We start from the raw sequence: 16,585 nt of genomic DNA, 5'->3' as shown, positions 1-16,585 counted from the left end.
GACGCTCATGAACTGGTGTAATGCTGTACTAGAATGCAGACGGCACACATTGACAATTATGACTTTCAATAAATGACAAATAAACAATACGTTTTGGGCTAACTATATATCGTCTGTACGTTTTTCTCTTGTAATACTTTTGTCTTTTTTCCTAAGTAGGTTGTGTTTCATGTTTATAGTGGGTTATTTTAAGATAAAGCACTTTTCAAACTAAGATTTACTGTCATTTTTAAGCTTTAGAATTAGCTTCCTCAATAATATCTTCTTACAAAAAATGCTGCTTTAACAATTTGCTCAATGGGGCATAAAGGTACGTGTAAGGAAAAGGTGGGTGCACATGAATGATGAGAATATGAAATGTCCATATAACCTTTTGCAAACAGCAACACAAAAATAAATCACGGTTTTCACTTTGATCTAATCTCCTATTTTTCCCTCTCTTTGTTTCAGATTGACTGGCCGGCCCCACAAGATAAGAAGAGGGAGTGCGTCGCCAAGGGGAAGAACAACCAGGTAAAACAGCGCTCGGCCACTTTAGCACTGCAGTGGGCGCGAGCTACATTCTCTCTGCGCTCAATTACATTTTGTCAAGTCAGGCTCAGGTTTCAGGCCTGGACAGCTTCCAGTCATTACATTAGCACTTTCTCTCTCACTCTCTCTCTATCCCTCCTAACCTCTAGCCATCAGCAACCTTAGCTTTAGCTTCGACGTTGCAAATAGGCTGATGTCTTGATCTCCTGTTTACAAGACGCTAACAGGAAGTCAAAACAATAACCGCATCAGTACAACATCATCAGTGGATGCTGTTATGAGTGGAGAGAGCGAGTTGTGATGGAGGAGGAGGCTATGGATTTCCGAGACATTTAAGTGGACAGAATTGCACCGGGACACAGTGTTTATTGATCGGTGCAGTACAGTGAGTATAGACAAATCAAAAGTGCAAATAGTTTCCCTCACATGAGGATAACAGGAGGTGGACTAAGGTTAAGAGTCATCTAAAGTCTTTGGCTCCTTAATAGAAGAGTCGGTAACACTTTTTATTATACGGCTCTTCACAACGTAAGTAGAACGCTCCGTTGATTTGAATGGGATTTCCCAACGTTCTACCGGTCATTATTTTCTGATAAAGGACCTCTGAAAAAAATAATGACCGCTGCCCATGGCAACGGAGTTCGTGCTTTCATATCACTCCGCGCGTACGTAGTAGCGACACTATCTGTCCCCGTCACTGAGAGAGAAGTTGGGGGAATTGCTCGTGAAGTTAGCGTGAGTCTGACTTTCAATTTACCCAAAGATTCACCACCATTCCTCCAACTGCGCCTTCAACTAAGTAGCTTCAGGGCGAAACAAGACCCCTCCGCTTCGCGTCGGGGTCCGGTTCGCCCTGTCGGTACTTATTTTCCCGATAATGACCAGCGTTCTATACATTATCCCTTACATATTAATAGGCGGCTGCATATATGAAAAAAAAACACCTAACCCCAAAAAAATTGCTACAAAAGGTTTTTCAATGGTTTTCTGTAGTATCAGGTGTGCTTATTAACATACTAAAAGTCTACCAAAATCTGACCACTGGAAAGGTCTATTTTTCAAGATGGCGTCCAAGAGGGTGGCGAGATCCTTAAAATGCCCATTACTCCTTTATTATTCATCCTAGACAAGTCACTTTGGTGTCTAACCCCATGTTTTGGGTGTCTAGGAATCCAATGGGCTTGTTCAAATTGTAGTCACATGATCACATAATTATGATATACAAATCGTGGACAAAGACTCTATATATTAACATTAGCGAGTTGTCATGGCAACGGCACACATTTTCAATGCAACCTTTGCTTCCCAGAGGCTTAGAGGGGCATGGATGGGCTCGTTTTAAAGCCCCAACCCTCCTCTTCCCAACGCAATAAAAGGTACGTCATTTACTCACGGAGATATTCACTGAAGTCTGCGAGGTGAGCGACCACGTCGGCCCTGACATGGTGGACCTGGTAGGTTTAAACCCTTCCAGGTCCACCATGTCAGGGCCGATGTGGACTCTCTGTTATCTTAGCATTTTATCAGTTAGCATATTTAAATTATAGTGAAAGGATTACAATTACAAAGTGAATACAAATCTTAATTATTTTTGAAGAAATACCCGATGATGTGCACCAGATTTACAAATAGTCATTGTCACACTGTTCCTCCCATAAAGGTGGGTTATGTGGATTGGCACAATTTTCCACTTGACATGGTCCACAAGCAGGTGTGCGTGGTAGTCCACATCCTCTGCAACTACATCGTGGTGGTCGGCAGGCAGTTGTGCATAAATATCTCATTCTTCTGGAACTCTATAACTCCAGAAGGTTGTGTCACAACCTGTGAAAGCGTGAATAAACAGTAACTGAGAACACAAGTCACCCCCCAAGACTTGTTTCATCTCGCTGATGTTTTATACTTTAGGAAGTGTGGATTTGTCCAAATGAAAATAGAAGTCCCCGTTTTTCACCTCAGCCTAGTAGAGAAGAAGAATATGTAAGTCCATATCTTGGTCTATCAAGATCCTGGGCTGATGTTGGGACACCTTGATTGCAGCCTTCACAACGTCCATGTCTGCATCTCCTGTGCTGTTCTTCTGCAGTTCCTCAGTCACAAGACCAATAAGTTCTTGTCTACATGGTCTGCAAAGAAAATCTTCTTTTCCCACAAACTCAATTTTGCACTGAAGGATCTTCACTGTAGCCATCACAAACTACAGTTGCTTTACCATAATGACGTATCAAGCAAAGATTGTCATAAATGTCATTTGCTCAGAGTGTATTACCAGATTATGGTATGGATCGGAAAGGCGAGTGACATGAATGTGGTGGAGGGGGATGGAAACCTGGTCTCACCATACCCTCATACTCACTTCGTAAAGAGAGTCTTCTTCTTGTGGATTTTCCCAATTGTGCTCCGTTTTCAGGAGGGAGGGGTGAACTCCTTTTAAAGTTTTAAATGATTGGATCTGATTTTACCCAATCGCTAGCGTTTAGTCGTGAAGTAATGCACCCGAATGAGTGAAGCAAAGCTATCAAATGCTTGACGTCACCTACAACATCTGCCTCCCCCGCTCGCTGAATGGTAGGTTGAAATTTAACCGATGCAACGCAGCCACTGAAATCAGACCCAGACGTTCATGTAGGGAAATTATAATTGACTGGAGTTTATGGATGGCTAAGGTCAGGCCAGTTTGTGCCAGTTCTGACCGTTAAAACTGCTGCCCTGAAAAGTCTCCTGTAGATGGTCCACTGTAATTGCACAACTACCTGCCGAACACCACGGTGTAGTTGCAGAGGATGTGGACGACCATGCACACCTGCTTGTGGACCATGTCAAGTGGAAAATTGTGCCAATCCACATAACCCACCTTTATGGGAGGAACAGTGTGACAATGACTATTTGTAAATCTGGTGCACATCATCGGGTATTTCTTCAAAAATAATTAAGATTTGTATTCACTTTGTAATTGTAATCCTTTCACTATAATTTAAATATGCTAACTGATAAAATGCTAAGATAACAGAGAGTCCACATCGGCCCTGACATGGTGGACCTGGAAGGGTTTAAACCTACCAGGTCCACCATGTCAGGGCCGACGTGGTCGCTCACCTCGCAGACTTCAGTGAATATCTCCGTGAGTAAATGACGTACCTTTTATTGCGTTGGGAAGAGGAGGGTTGGGGCTTTAAAACGAGCCCATCCATGCCCCTCTAAGCCTCTGGGAAGCAAAGGTTGCATTGAAAATGTGTGCCGTTGCCATGACAACTCGCTAATGTTAATATATAGAGTCTTTGTCCACGATTTGTATATCATAATTATGTGATCATGTGACTACAATTTGAACAAGCCCATTGGATTCCTAGACACCCAAAACATGGGGTTAGACACCAAAGTGACTTGTCTAGGATGAATAATAAAGGAGTAATGGGCATTTTAAGGATCTCGCCACCCTCTTGGACGCCATCTTGAAAAATAGACCTTTCCAGTGGTCAGATTTTGGTAGACTTTTAGTATGTTAATAAGCACACCTGATACTACAGAAAACCATTGAAAAACCTTTTGTAGCAATTTTTTTGGGGTCAAACCATATATGCAGCCGGCTATAACTACAGCCTTCATAAATGCTGAGTTCACACTTTATTCTTCATGAACAATTTATCAATTAAGCGTGACTCACAGTTAAAGCGACTTAGCAATGGATAAGTGAAGTATGTGAAGAACTATTCATTATGAGGCATTAACTGTAGTAGTGAAGTAGTTATTAACCTCTTAACCTTGTTTTTCTTTAGAGGCTCTGTTTTTGCTATTTCATCACTTTTTCATCACGTTTTTGTCACTTGTTTATTGTGTTTTTGTCGTTGCTTTTGTTACTTTCATTGTTTTTGTTTTTGTTGCTATTTTGACACTTTTTTCAAGAAGCTTTTAGATTTGGGTAAAGCCGGAGAAAATGTACTCGGTTAATGTGGGGGTTAAGAGGTTTTAATAATGAATAAGTGAAGTATGTGAAGAACTGTTCATTATGAGTTAGGCATTAACTCTTGTAGTTAAGCAGTTAATCACTGTTAGTCACACTTAACTAATGAATTGTTTATGATGAATTAAGTGTTAGATCATCATTTATTAAGACTAAATGAGGTGTAGTTATTCATATGTATTATTGTTTCTTGGATAGGTTTGATTTGTTTGCATTGAAATAATATTATTAGTTAGTAGGATGGTTGGTGGCACACGTGTTTAGTTATTTCATCTACAACAATCACAATCAGGCTCCAGAATGATATTATTCATTACATAACAAGGCATATAGCATCTTCCGCAAAATAGCCCCATTCATTATCCATTTACGCAGCTATAGTTAAACAGAAGCCTATTGCCTGCATATGGTGATGTATATAATTTGCAGTAATCCCATATGGTGTTTACGGTGACCAGTGTTAGATTTGCAATAAGCTCTTTCATATCAAGCTGCCAGACGCATTACAGTAGTTTTGGGGATGTGTTTGCTCAGGCTGTGAAAAGAAATTTCCAAAAAATGCAAATAATGATATTACGAGCATCAATATTCTTGTATTGTTTGGATTTTTCTTTTGTTTTTTCAAAGCATCGCCAACATCAACTGAATGGATAGAATTACTCATCGCTCTAAATTACAAACCAGCATCTGTTCCCAATTGCATTCAGTCACATGGTTTGTCACTGCCCGGACTATTAAAGGGCATTTCTCATAAAACACAGTGTATATAATGAGCCTAATCACGTGCATATTGTGCAGATGAGGACAAGCTGTCGAGTTTGTTTTTTTGTAGCGTTCAAAGTCAGAGAGATAATTGTGCATGCGAACTGTGTGTTTAGAACAGTTCCTGAGTAAATATTTGGAGAGGAAATGATCTTATAAACAACTGTTGTTGTTGGGCTGGTGTGAGAGACAGGATCGCGATGAAAAACTTAAAACGACACCGAAAATTGGGATAAATATTAGCACTGGCAATGTACAGTCAATTTGCAGCTTGCCTAGCCGTGTCAATTTTGTAGTAATTTGTGGACAAGGAATGATTGGCAGTATTTAAAAAACACCAGCAGTTTTGAATTAATCCGGTTCACTTTCTTCTTCTACTAAGTGCTTTGATTTGTGTTTCCAAGATTGTGTTGCTTAATAGAAAGCATCCAGATATAAATAGTGGCTTTTATCTTGTTTTTATTATATTATTATAATTCCCTGTCCTGCCACCGGGGGCGCACAGACCCATATAGAGTACAAGACCCCAGTGTTTACCCCATGTGTCAAATATTGATTCATAAGCCACAATCATGCGTGATTTGTCACCTTGTAACATATAAGGTAATAGTAATATCATTGGTTTATCGCAGACCCGGTTGAATGATCCTAGTTCATTTCTTTTTTTGACCCAACCACGTCCCTCCGCTTTGTTTCAGACCGAGTGTTTCAACTATATCCGCTTTCTCCAGAGCTACAACCACACACACCTGTACACCTGCGGCACCTACGCCTTCCAGCCCAAATGCAGCTACGTGGTGAGTCCCCTCTGACAGGAGTCATGGCCACACGCTAACACTCAGCCCCGGGGCCAGCGCAGGGCGACAAACACAAACAAATTCAACAGGAAAGACTTTGTCACACTGTGGCAGATGCGCTCGGATCTTGGAACTCATAGCCCCACGATTTTGTTTATGTCTCCTCCTAATTTGAAGTGATTAGATCGGCTAATTCCTCTAACTATTTTAATGGATTAAATATCTAAAGGCATAATGATTTCAGTGATAAATTGAAGCGAAAAAAACAAGACAAATTAGTAAATAAAATTAGTTTTGTCCTTCAGTGTATTGTAAAAGGACACAAACATGAACTCATCCCTGTGATGAAGAGGGATGTTAGAAATGTTTCTAAATTAGGAATTAATTTTCAACTATGACTAACAATTCAAAATGTTCACACTCCCTCTTGCATTGTTAAGAAAGTATATAGTTTATACAGTATAATATAGTATAAGGCCTAACAACACAATTAATGTAAAAAAGTCTTAACACTAAATTTGTGGTTTCCCACCAAAAAAATTAAGCTTCATAAATGGTTAATGGTCTCAACTTTTCTACCTTCATTAGTCCCAAAGCGCTTTACAACAAGGAACCAGTCACCCATACACACTCTCATTCATACACCAATGTACGCAGACACTGGAGGCAAGGCAGATGAAGTGTCCTGCCCATAGATTTAATATACAGGAGATTGCCAGTGTTCGATTCTGCCCCATTCATTGTAAAGAGGTCCCGAGTCGTCTGTGAAACTTACATGGCTGCTCTATCTCCTCCTACAAAGCCTTTTCTTTAAAAGGGGGAAAAGGGCAGGAAGCTTTGCACTCGTAAGACGGGCGGAGCCTCCACAGAGCTCCAGAGCTTGATTGACAATGCACTGAAAAGGCTTCCAATTTTTACAGCTGATCTACAAAAACCAGCATGGTTAGAAATATTGCGCCCGGCCTAGCTATGGGTCATAGCGATAAAAAAATAATAATAATAATAGTAATTCTAGGGAGGTTTCCAAAGTGTCTTTTGGAGTCACCCCTGGCCACCAGGGGGTGGTATTACAGCAATACAATAATAACGTTTTAATGTGTTAGAACAACTGAACATAACTGATAGTGACCACCACCATTTCATTTATATAGCTAACAGTCTCTATCTCTACGTGTGCATGTGCAGAACGCTGACTACTTCACGCTCAACACTGCCGCTCTAGAGGACGGGAAGGGCAAGTGTCCGTACGACCCTGCCAAAGGACACACTGGCCTCATAGCTGGTGAGTATGACGCTTATCTGGGCTGATAAGTCCTTTGCATTTTTTTCACAACATGGAAATACCATAACTTTTGCAACTAATGAAACTTCAAAGATTGCTATTTTAAATGTAATATGACTAAAAACCATGTGCTATAGTCTGCAACTTCGTGACAAAAGATTCAGGAAAGACTATGCCAAGGATCTTCAAGACCTTCAAAGTGTTGTCCCTAGACCTGTCTAAAGTTGTACAGCACTAATGCCCCCTAAAGACACCGCTGCCAAACTACTTTTCTATTTGAAGAAAGTTGTCCATGGTCTATTGACATTCATATCAAACTCTCCGAAAGCACCGGGCCAGCTTCGGTTGCTCCTTCCCCGCAGGCTTGTTTTTTTCACCGCTCAGATACAAGCATAAAATGTCCATCAAATCTCCACAAACCTCCCCGTTCACTGCAACATTTCCCATCTGTTTTGTCACGGCCACACAGCTGCAGCCAGAGTCCAGCAGTCCAATTTAACTGCGCAGTGCCTTTTTGTGTGGACAGCTCCTATCAAAACCTGTACAAGCAAAACTCTTCATTGTGTGTCCTCCCCCGTTGCAGCTGCACAATCGAGGCTCATTTATTGTTCTGTGAATACAGCTATGTGCGTTTTTATTGAGCAAGTGACATTTTCTGTACCGTCAGCAACATCCAAACTTGTGTAGGGTAATTGTAAGAGGAAATTTCTATGATATGTTAAATGACATCTACCCCAATTTCTATGGTTTGTTTTTATTTATGCTGCTCAGTGTTGGGGAGTAACCGAATACATGTATTTACACTGTATTCTGGTACAGTTACACTTTCATTTGAGAGTATTTAGAGTTACCGTCCTAAAAATCGATGGAATACATCACTTTACTCAATCATTACATGTTGGCTTCATATCGCACAACATTAGAAAGAACTTTTAATGATGATCAGTTTTTCCTCCTGAAATGAAATAAAGATGTAAAACGCCTTATGCCACAGTTCATACAAACAAAGCACATGTCCATTTGCCAAGAGAGTTTCTGAGTTCCTAATTAGTGGTAAAAAGTTTATTCTGCAACTTAAAACATTTACAGAGTATTCTCCCGTAGACTTACGCTGAAAACGTTCTGTATAAATTGATCGATGTAAACATGATTATTTGTGCTGACTAAGATAATAAGTTTCATTGATAAACTGCTTAAGTTTTAGATTTAGAGATTGCAACATGCTTGGTTAAAGCAGTACTATGTAACTTGTTTACCTTAATAAATCCTTTTCGTAGTCCCTCTGGGGATAAAAAAAAAAAGTGTTAATGGGATGATTGGGGGGTCTTTTCATCTCCCCTGGTGTCTCTGTCCAGAAAACCATGCATGCAGCTTTCCCTGCTCCGACCCGGAGACCCAATACACACTAATGGAATCACGAAGAAGAAGCTAACAGGCTAACGGGCAAAGCTAACTGCAGGCTAGCACCACTTTAGCAGTGTTTACAGCCAAGTTTGAGTGGAAAAAATATCTCCATTGTGTAATAGGGTTGTGGCACAATGTACAATGTCCCTCTCTCCCTTTGTCTTTTCTGTCAGCGTAATATTTGCTCTCAAAGACAATTAATGTGTAAAAAAAAAAGGGTTAGGGTTAGCAACATGCTACGACACAGTGGCGCTTGTGGCCTCTAGGGAAATTAGTCACTTAGCTCAGCTTTAAAGTTATGACATGCTTAATCACTTACTTCACAGTTTTGCTCACCACAAACTATTAGGACAAAATCTTCCTCTGTGTTTGTGTATAGGCTTTCATTAGCAGGTTGTAGAAGCCATCTGTGTTCTTCACTTCTCCTGTCAGCGGTCAAAATCTTGGCTGATGCAAAAGTAGAAGACTGAACTCTGACTACTGCAGCATCTGGAAACATATTTAACTAAAGCTTGATTTTTTTATTTTTTTCCCTTGTACAGATAAGGAGCTGTACTCTGCAACGCTCAACAACTTCCTTGGAACAGAGCCAGTCATTTTGAGAAACCTTGGCCAGCAGCACTACAGCATGAAAAGCGAGTACCTGCCCGCCTGGCTCAATGGTAAGAAGAAAACTCCATGAAAAATCTGGTCTGAAATAGCTTTGGTATGTATGTCAAGGGAAAGGTTAGCCAAAACGGACTACACGATAACACAGGTTGTTTTTTTTTCTCTTTTTTGGCCTAAGGCTGAGGTTACAAAGGTTAATTTTCAAAAGAGCCAACATCGGAGCATCGGGGAGAACAGTAGGTTAGTGACATCCCCGGGCCAGAGCGAAAGTAGGCAGCAAACACAGATTGTATGGCAACAGGACGGGGCCAAATGACTGCCAAAGGGAGAGAGAGTTTGGGTTTTCGTGTCGCCCCGGACAAACAGAGCTGTAGCGCACACAATTGCAGCAGGAAGCGAATGATTAGTTTATTTTTATGGAAATGTGGTCCTATTTGGAAAGCCATTGTACTCGCTCTTGTGGAGAGCAGCACACTGTCGAATTGGGGAAGCAGGACAGGAGCAGTGACCCACCAACCAACCAAAGCGTAACACGATATTTATGCCATACAAAGTGTAGTCAGCATCGAGGTGTTATTTAAAGTGCCACATTAGACACAATTATATTTATCTATCTTTCGTTTTAGTAAATGAATGACCATTGGCGCAGAGTCAGTAAAGCGCTTCTGTTAGTCTTCTTCTTCTTCTTTTTCTTCTTCTTCTGCTTCTTCTCCTTCTTTTCTTCTTCTTTTTCTTCTTCTTCTTCCCCTTCTTCTCCTTCTTCTTCTCCTTCTACTTCTTTTCCTTCTTCTTCTCCTTATTCTTCTTTTCCTTCTTCTTCTCCTTCTTCTTCTTCTTCTTCCCCTACTTCTTCTTCTTCTCCTTCCCCTTCTGCTTCATCTTCTTCTCCTTCTTCTACTTCTCCTTCTTCTTCTTCTTCCCCTTCTTCTTCTTCTTCTTCTCCTTCTTCTTCTTCCCATTCTTCTTCATCTTCTTCTCCTCCTTCTTCCCCTTCTTCTCTTCTTCTTCTTCTTCTTCTTCTTCTTCTTCTGCTTCCCCTTCTTCTTCTTCTCCTTCTTCTTTTTCAATGGGAAATGAGTGAACTGTACCTCTACCTATGTTACCTCCCCTCACCAGCTTCAAAGTTCAAATCAAAATAACTTTTCTTCCCAACATTCCTTCATTAATTTGCTGCTTCACTGAAATAAAAATGATGATCCATCAAAAATATTTCCAAAAGCATTCAAACCTGTCATATGCACTTTAAAGTACTACTTTGGCAATATTTAGTTACGCCAAGCAACATGGAGGCTCTTTGGAAAATCTGGACGCGTTTGGTGCATGGTTTTGAAGGAGGAACCTGTATCTCAGCAAATTAAAAGAAGGAAAAAATGCAACTGCTATTTTATGAGAACAGAAAAATTACTTTTAATCGAGCGTCTTGTGCAATGAGCAGTGCAACTTTCTTCAACTTGCTGTGCCACCATCTCTCAAAACTCCATCTGTGTTTAGCAGAATGAGCAAAACTAAACATGTCTCAAAAGCATTGTCATGTGGGTCTGGGACAGTGCAGCCTGTCGCCTCTTGCCTTCTGCTGCGCCATATCCTTGTAGTGCAAGACATTCACAATCACACATGTTTGCTAGTATGTTCCTGGTCTGAGTTACCAGCAATAGAGATTTTAGCTTCTCAATTTCATCGTTTCCCAAAATATTACATGTCTTTCGAAGAGCATTAGCGGCTAATACAGTATAATGTTGACAGCAAGACTTGGCACCTTTCTCTGTTTTTGTGGTTGCCAAATCTGACAAAAATCATCTACATAAGGGTTGATTTTGATGTCCTTAGAGTAAAACTATATTAGCCAAGAAAATGTGTTTTGGATTTTTCTATCAAATTAATAGCTAGACCTTGGCAGTTCATTGCAAGATTTTTTTTATTTCTATAATTTTTTTTGCAAGGATTTTCGCCATTATTGAAAGCCAAAAAATTCATTAATTCGGTTTTCAATTTTCACCTCGACAGACATTGCCACACGCAGAGTGAGATTAAATATGTTTTTGAACAATAGAAATCATATTAGCGGTGATACAGGCGCGGGCTTCTTTTTTCAAACGATTTCATTAAAGTGTAAAAGCGAGAAACATGCGCAAGACGCAAGAGGAGAAATGGGAAGCGGGAAATGAATTGCGGTGTGCGGATAAAACGACGGATCATTATCTTCCGGCGAGAGAATGAGAGATAGGAGGAGGAGAAGCGTTTTGAGGAATGAAAATAATTAGATACATTACGGCGCAAAGTAGTGCGAAAGTCTTAGACAGAATTACAGTTTTCTAGTGTCTCAAGTTGTCAAACGTAGAATAAGAATGTGTCTATGTCTAAAAAGTACTTTACAAAGACTACATGCAGTAATATAGGACATATAGAGACATTAAAGTGCATGCGACACATTAGACTTGATTTAACTTTCTTTAGTTTTGGCCATTTTTGTGATGTTTATAGTTTCACTTCCTTATTGGACACTGACAGGAAGTGACATAGGTAGAGGCAAACAATTAAACTGTTGCCATAACTTTTCTGCTCAACATTTCTACATTAAAATGTATGTTTGTCATTGTACAAGCATACAACGAAATAGTGTTCAGGTGTTAGTCCTGAGCCACTGCGGCTGAGCGCACTTCCACTGAGGAACTTGACCGGAGGAAACCTGGCGGGCTGCCTTTCTGCTCCTCTGATCCTCTGAAACGGTGGTTTGTCCCTGTTTCACCATCTTCTGGGAAGAGCTAGCAGTTCTGCTTTACTCTCCAGTGAACGTCCATTAGCCAGAACAATAGAAGACATGTGTGGCTTAGCTGTGAGTTGCCCGGATACCTCCTTGTTGTGATGCCTCCATCTAAATAGATCCTATATTTTAGTTTAAAACCTGTCATATGCACTTTAAGCGTAGCCAATTTATGCAATTACTCAGAATTGAAAGAATATAGAACTATGAAGATGTGCACTGGTCTAATTTCTCAATGTTTCCGTGCTCGACATGAACTGAAATCAAATATCTCTGACATTGGAGAATACTGCCACAAAAGGCTCTAAATGGAGCGTAATCTGTTCAAACTACATTGTTCATATGGTGAGCGATGTCGTCTGTCTGCTCGAAATAGCCGTAAAGTTTATTCATTTCACTATTTATTAAAGAATCTTGCCTCACTGTTCAGGCACTGATTACAGGCAAAAGAGGAAATCGGAGTGACATTAGAAGCTGGTGATGAGGCACATTGTTATTCATGACAGCGCTTAAGGCCGGTATCAGAAATGAGACCCTTCTCGTTCAGGGGTAAAATGAAGTGTAGGCAGGTTTCGTACAAAATTGAGGTTAAATAGTGCTTTCTAGGCAGGCCTTGGTGTCGTCCAGTCAGCAGCGTGGGTGTCCCAGACAGTCTGTGTGCAGCAAAATGCAAACTAATCCACTTTTATCCAAGAAGGACGAAGGGAGGAGAGGCACTGAATCTAAAAGAGGTAAAGGTAGAGCTTGTTAAACTGGAGCGACTCAAGCTGTATGTTCATTCATATACACTTTTGAATGCTGAAGAATCTGTGTTCAGGCGATATGATTCTGGGAAAATATCCTTAGATCGATAATAAAAACTGACCTCTCAGCTTCTTGTGGCATGAAGCTGGTTCGTTAAGAAAATGTATTATGTTTCTAACTTCACTTTTTCGTCAAAGTTTGTGCTAGGCTCATAAGACTTTTTTTTTAAGATTATGTGCGGGATAGTGAGTTATTGGGCTTCGGTAAATTGCAATAGATATACTAAGTATATATAATAAGTATTATCGTAAACCCTAAAGAATCGCACATTTTCCTAAGCACTGATTCAATATTCCCGTCGAGAATCGAGCATTTGAAAGATGATGTTGAAAGCCAGTTTTATCTCTGAAAGTACAGCCCGTCCATGAAACTACATATCCAAAAAGAAAGTCTGCCAAAGTCCAAAAAAACCTTGCGTCTCTCTCTCTCCAAATCTATCGCTTCGGTTTAATGAGAACTCAGGGATTCAGAAAGACGAGAGGAGGAAGGGGAACGTGTGAATCCTAAATGGAGCATTATGATCAGGCGGCTTCGGTGCGATGGATCAGGGCTGAGGTACGAAGAGGAGAGCGAGGACGGGAAATAGAGACAAGGCGAGAAGAGGCTGCAGCGGTTTGCTTTGAGGTGTTGTTAGGCTTTATCTGATGGCGGTAAAAGGAGCTCTATAGGCAAAAGGGTTTTGTTCACTGTTTGTCTCTGCCCTTTTGTTACTGTGGCAGCGGAGGGTATAATAGCTGCAAAGCATTATATGAGGGGAAACAAGGGTCAACCATATGGGTACAGGGACTCTTGGTTGGTAAAAGGGGAAACTGAGATTTTTAGGTTTATTCTGAACACAACATTATCTTATTAAATACAAATAGCGCTTTTTTGTGACTGCTTTCTAAATAAACTGAACACCCTTAAGGTAGGGGGTGCACGGACAATGAAACGTCCAAGGGGTCGGCAAGACAAGAAAATATAATCAGGTCAAAGCCATTACCTCAAAACAATCTTTGTGCCATTGTGTTTCCCAGCGATAACATTTATCCCTCTGTTCTTTTCCCAGAGCCTGACTTCGTGGGCTCGGCGCTGGTCAGAGAGGGCCTGGGCAGCAAAGACGGAGACGACGATAAGATTTACTTCTTCTTCAGTGAACGTGCTCTGGAGCTGGACTGTGACACGGAGCTCACTGTGGCCCGCGTGGCTCGAGTCTGCAAGGTAAAACGCGAGGCTAATCCTGATCATCGTTCTCATTACAGCGGCCCGAGCAGGATTTTACTGTGGGATATTGTAAAGTGAACGCCAGATTAATAAGAAACGCTGAAACACACAGGCTTAATATGCTGATCAAGACCCACCTTCAACTTAATAATATTCATGTCAGCTAATAATGAAAACAATTGGAAGGTCCATCCTTTATATTATGTATCAAAACACCACCAAAACAGCACCAAGACTTTTTATTCAAGCCTTTATTATAAGACAAAAGACTGATACTCAATAGAAATGGTTCTGCGACCCACCAACTGGCATAGAAACGGAGCATGTAAGGTCTCAGGTTTGATTCTCAGACCATTTTGGCCTTCCTATTTTAGTCTGCATACTCTCCCTGTCTCTGGGTAGGTTTCCTCTGAATATTTGGTATTTGGTTATACGTTTTTTCATCGATCCATAGCATTCTGGGACAGGTTAGGAATGCTTTGGGTGACTTGTGTCAGCTATACAAACACACGTCATTGTTCTATGGCTAAATGAGTCTGATGAGTATCCTATCACAAAAAAAAAACAGTGTGAGTGCGTGGTTGATGGTGGTCAGAGGGGTCGGTGGCGCAGGTTGGCTGCCTCGCTTCTCCCAGGGCAATACAATAGTAGCTTACCACCACTGAGTATGGGGTGAATGAATAATGATTACAGTGTGGCACTTTGAGAAACTTATACAGGCTTGTAGAAAGGCGAGATGAGCCATTATTATTATTATTATTATTATTATTATTATTATTATTATTATTATTATTATTATTATTATTATTATTATTATTATTATTATTATTATTATTATTATTATTATTATTATTATTATTATTATTATTATTATTATTGTTTTTAGTGGTAGGGGAACCTGGAGTACCCAGACGAAAAGATGCAGACTTGGAGAGAGCATGCAAACTCCACATAGAAAGAGCCCATCCAGACCAGGGACCGAACCCGGGACCTTCTAGCTTCATGCCGCCCATTTGGAGCTGGGTCCCCCATTTCCTGACAGTTTGCCCCAACGGCACTATCAATTGCAAAGGACCAATGTGTTTAAATACTTGTAATGTACACACGTGAGTGCTGCTCCCTGTGGTTCAACAGTGAATGGCTAAATTTTAATGAACATCCTGGCATAACCACATACCTCCTCTTGTACTATGATCTTGAACCAGTCTTCGATGTCTTTATCAGTCTTTATATTTATGTGTAGAACATGATTGGCCCATTCATAGGATGTATTTTATCTTTTGGGTTGTATACATACTTATGTTAGCATGCAAGACAGGAGTAGTTAGGACAAAGTGAAGCAACCCACAACGTAGCATTGCTAAGTGCACTAGCAATTGTTCACTCCAAGCCTTTATGCATTTGGCACAGAAACTCTAAAATCACAAAATCCCACTCTTGGCTCAGCATCGTCTGTTATTCTATTCTCCAGCTGTTTTGGCATCTGTCTCATAATGTGCTCGACATTTCCCCTCGTACAGCCGTACAAGGATCACACCGGTGGAGCTGCACTGTTGCATATTTAACAAAAGAAATCCATCCAACGAGATCCAAAAGAAAAATAAAACCAATGAATTTTAATGCCACACATAATTTCAGGTCAGATACAATCGGATTTTCTCGGCTCTAACTCGCACTTTGTTTGTGTTTACGCCAAACAAATCGGAGATAGGCATTAGCCAGCGAAGGGGAGCATTGTCTTTGATTTTCTCCAATCCACCGAAATAATGAAAGGCCTTGGAAGGAATGCAAATTCAGCAAATACGTGTGTTTTTACAAGTTTTATAAAAGTCAGGCAAAACTTTTCAAATGAAAGCACAAATCCTCAATATAAAAACCAGATTGCGTGCAATAGTGTGGCATTATTGTTGTTTCACATTGTCAAGTAAAGTTATAATCAAAGTTTTATACACTATTCAAACTAGGAAACCACTTTTAGAATAAGGTGCTTGTGAGGCAAAAATACAATGTCACAAACACATAGTAAACATAATCTTATCTGAAAAAGAAATTACATGGTTCTATTTGATTTGACATTTTGTGATGTTTATTAATTTACTACTATTATTAGAAATGAGCAGCGAGATGTGACAATGCAAAAAGGTCAGAACTGTCACTCTGAAACTGTTCTGTACAGAAGTTATATATTTGAAGCTCACAATCAAATCATTCTTAAAATGGCCACTTCACTGATGTAAAATTAGGATATTTAAAGCTGTCATTTTCTGATCTGAATTAGGAAAATGCAAACCCATAACCTGATATTTGAGTGTTTTCTGCATCTGTACTCCTATTGTACCATTAGTTTTCTAAAATATTATCTCTTACGTCCTGACCTTGTCACCAGACAAAGCTCTGGGGTGCCCCCTAGATTGGAAACCACTGCATTAAAGTGCATATGACAGGTTTCAATGCTTTTGAAAATATTGCTT

At 40.2% G+C, this 16,585-nt stretch overlaps 1 protein-coding gene across 3 annotated transcripts in view; it reads left to right on the top strand.

Annotated features, from left to right (window-relative positions):
* Positions 1-16,585, top strand: part of sema4c (sema domain, immunoglobulin domain (Ig), transmembrane domain (TM) and short cytoplasmic domain, (semaphorin) 4C) — a 159,462-nt gene that overhangs the window by 118,177 nt on the left and 24,700 nt on the right. For all 3 annotated transcript variants that reach the window (XM_079567376.1, XM_079567374.1, XM_079567375.1), the window contains exons 5-9: positions 451-513; positions 5,953-6,051; positions 7,237-7,333; positions 9,280-9,399; positions 13,960-14,111. In XM_079567376.1, coding sequence (XP_079423502.1) covers positions 451-513; positions 5,953-6,051; positions 7,237-7,333; positions 9,280-9,399; positions 13,960-14,111 — 531 coding nt within the window. The remainder of the gene's footprint in view (positions 1-450; positions 514-5,952; positions 6,052-7,236; positions 7,334-9,279; positions 9,400-13,959; positions 14,112-16,585) is intronic.

Source organism: Gobius niger (genome assembly GCF_951799975.1).
Source record: "Gobius niger genome assembly, chromosome: 1".
NCBI classification, from domain to species: domain Eukaryota; kingdom Metazoa; phylum Chordata; class Actinopteri; order Gobiiformes; family Gobiidae; genus Gobius; species Gobius niger.
Note: the sequence above shows the minus strand (reverse complement) of the source record. Positions and strands in the feature narration are given on the sequence as shown.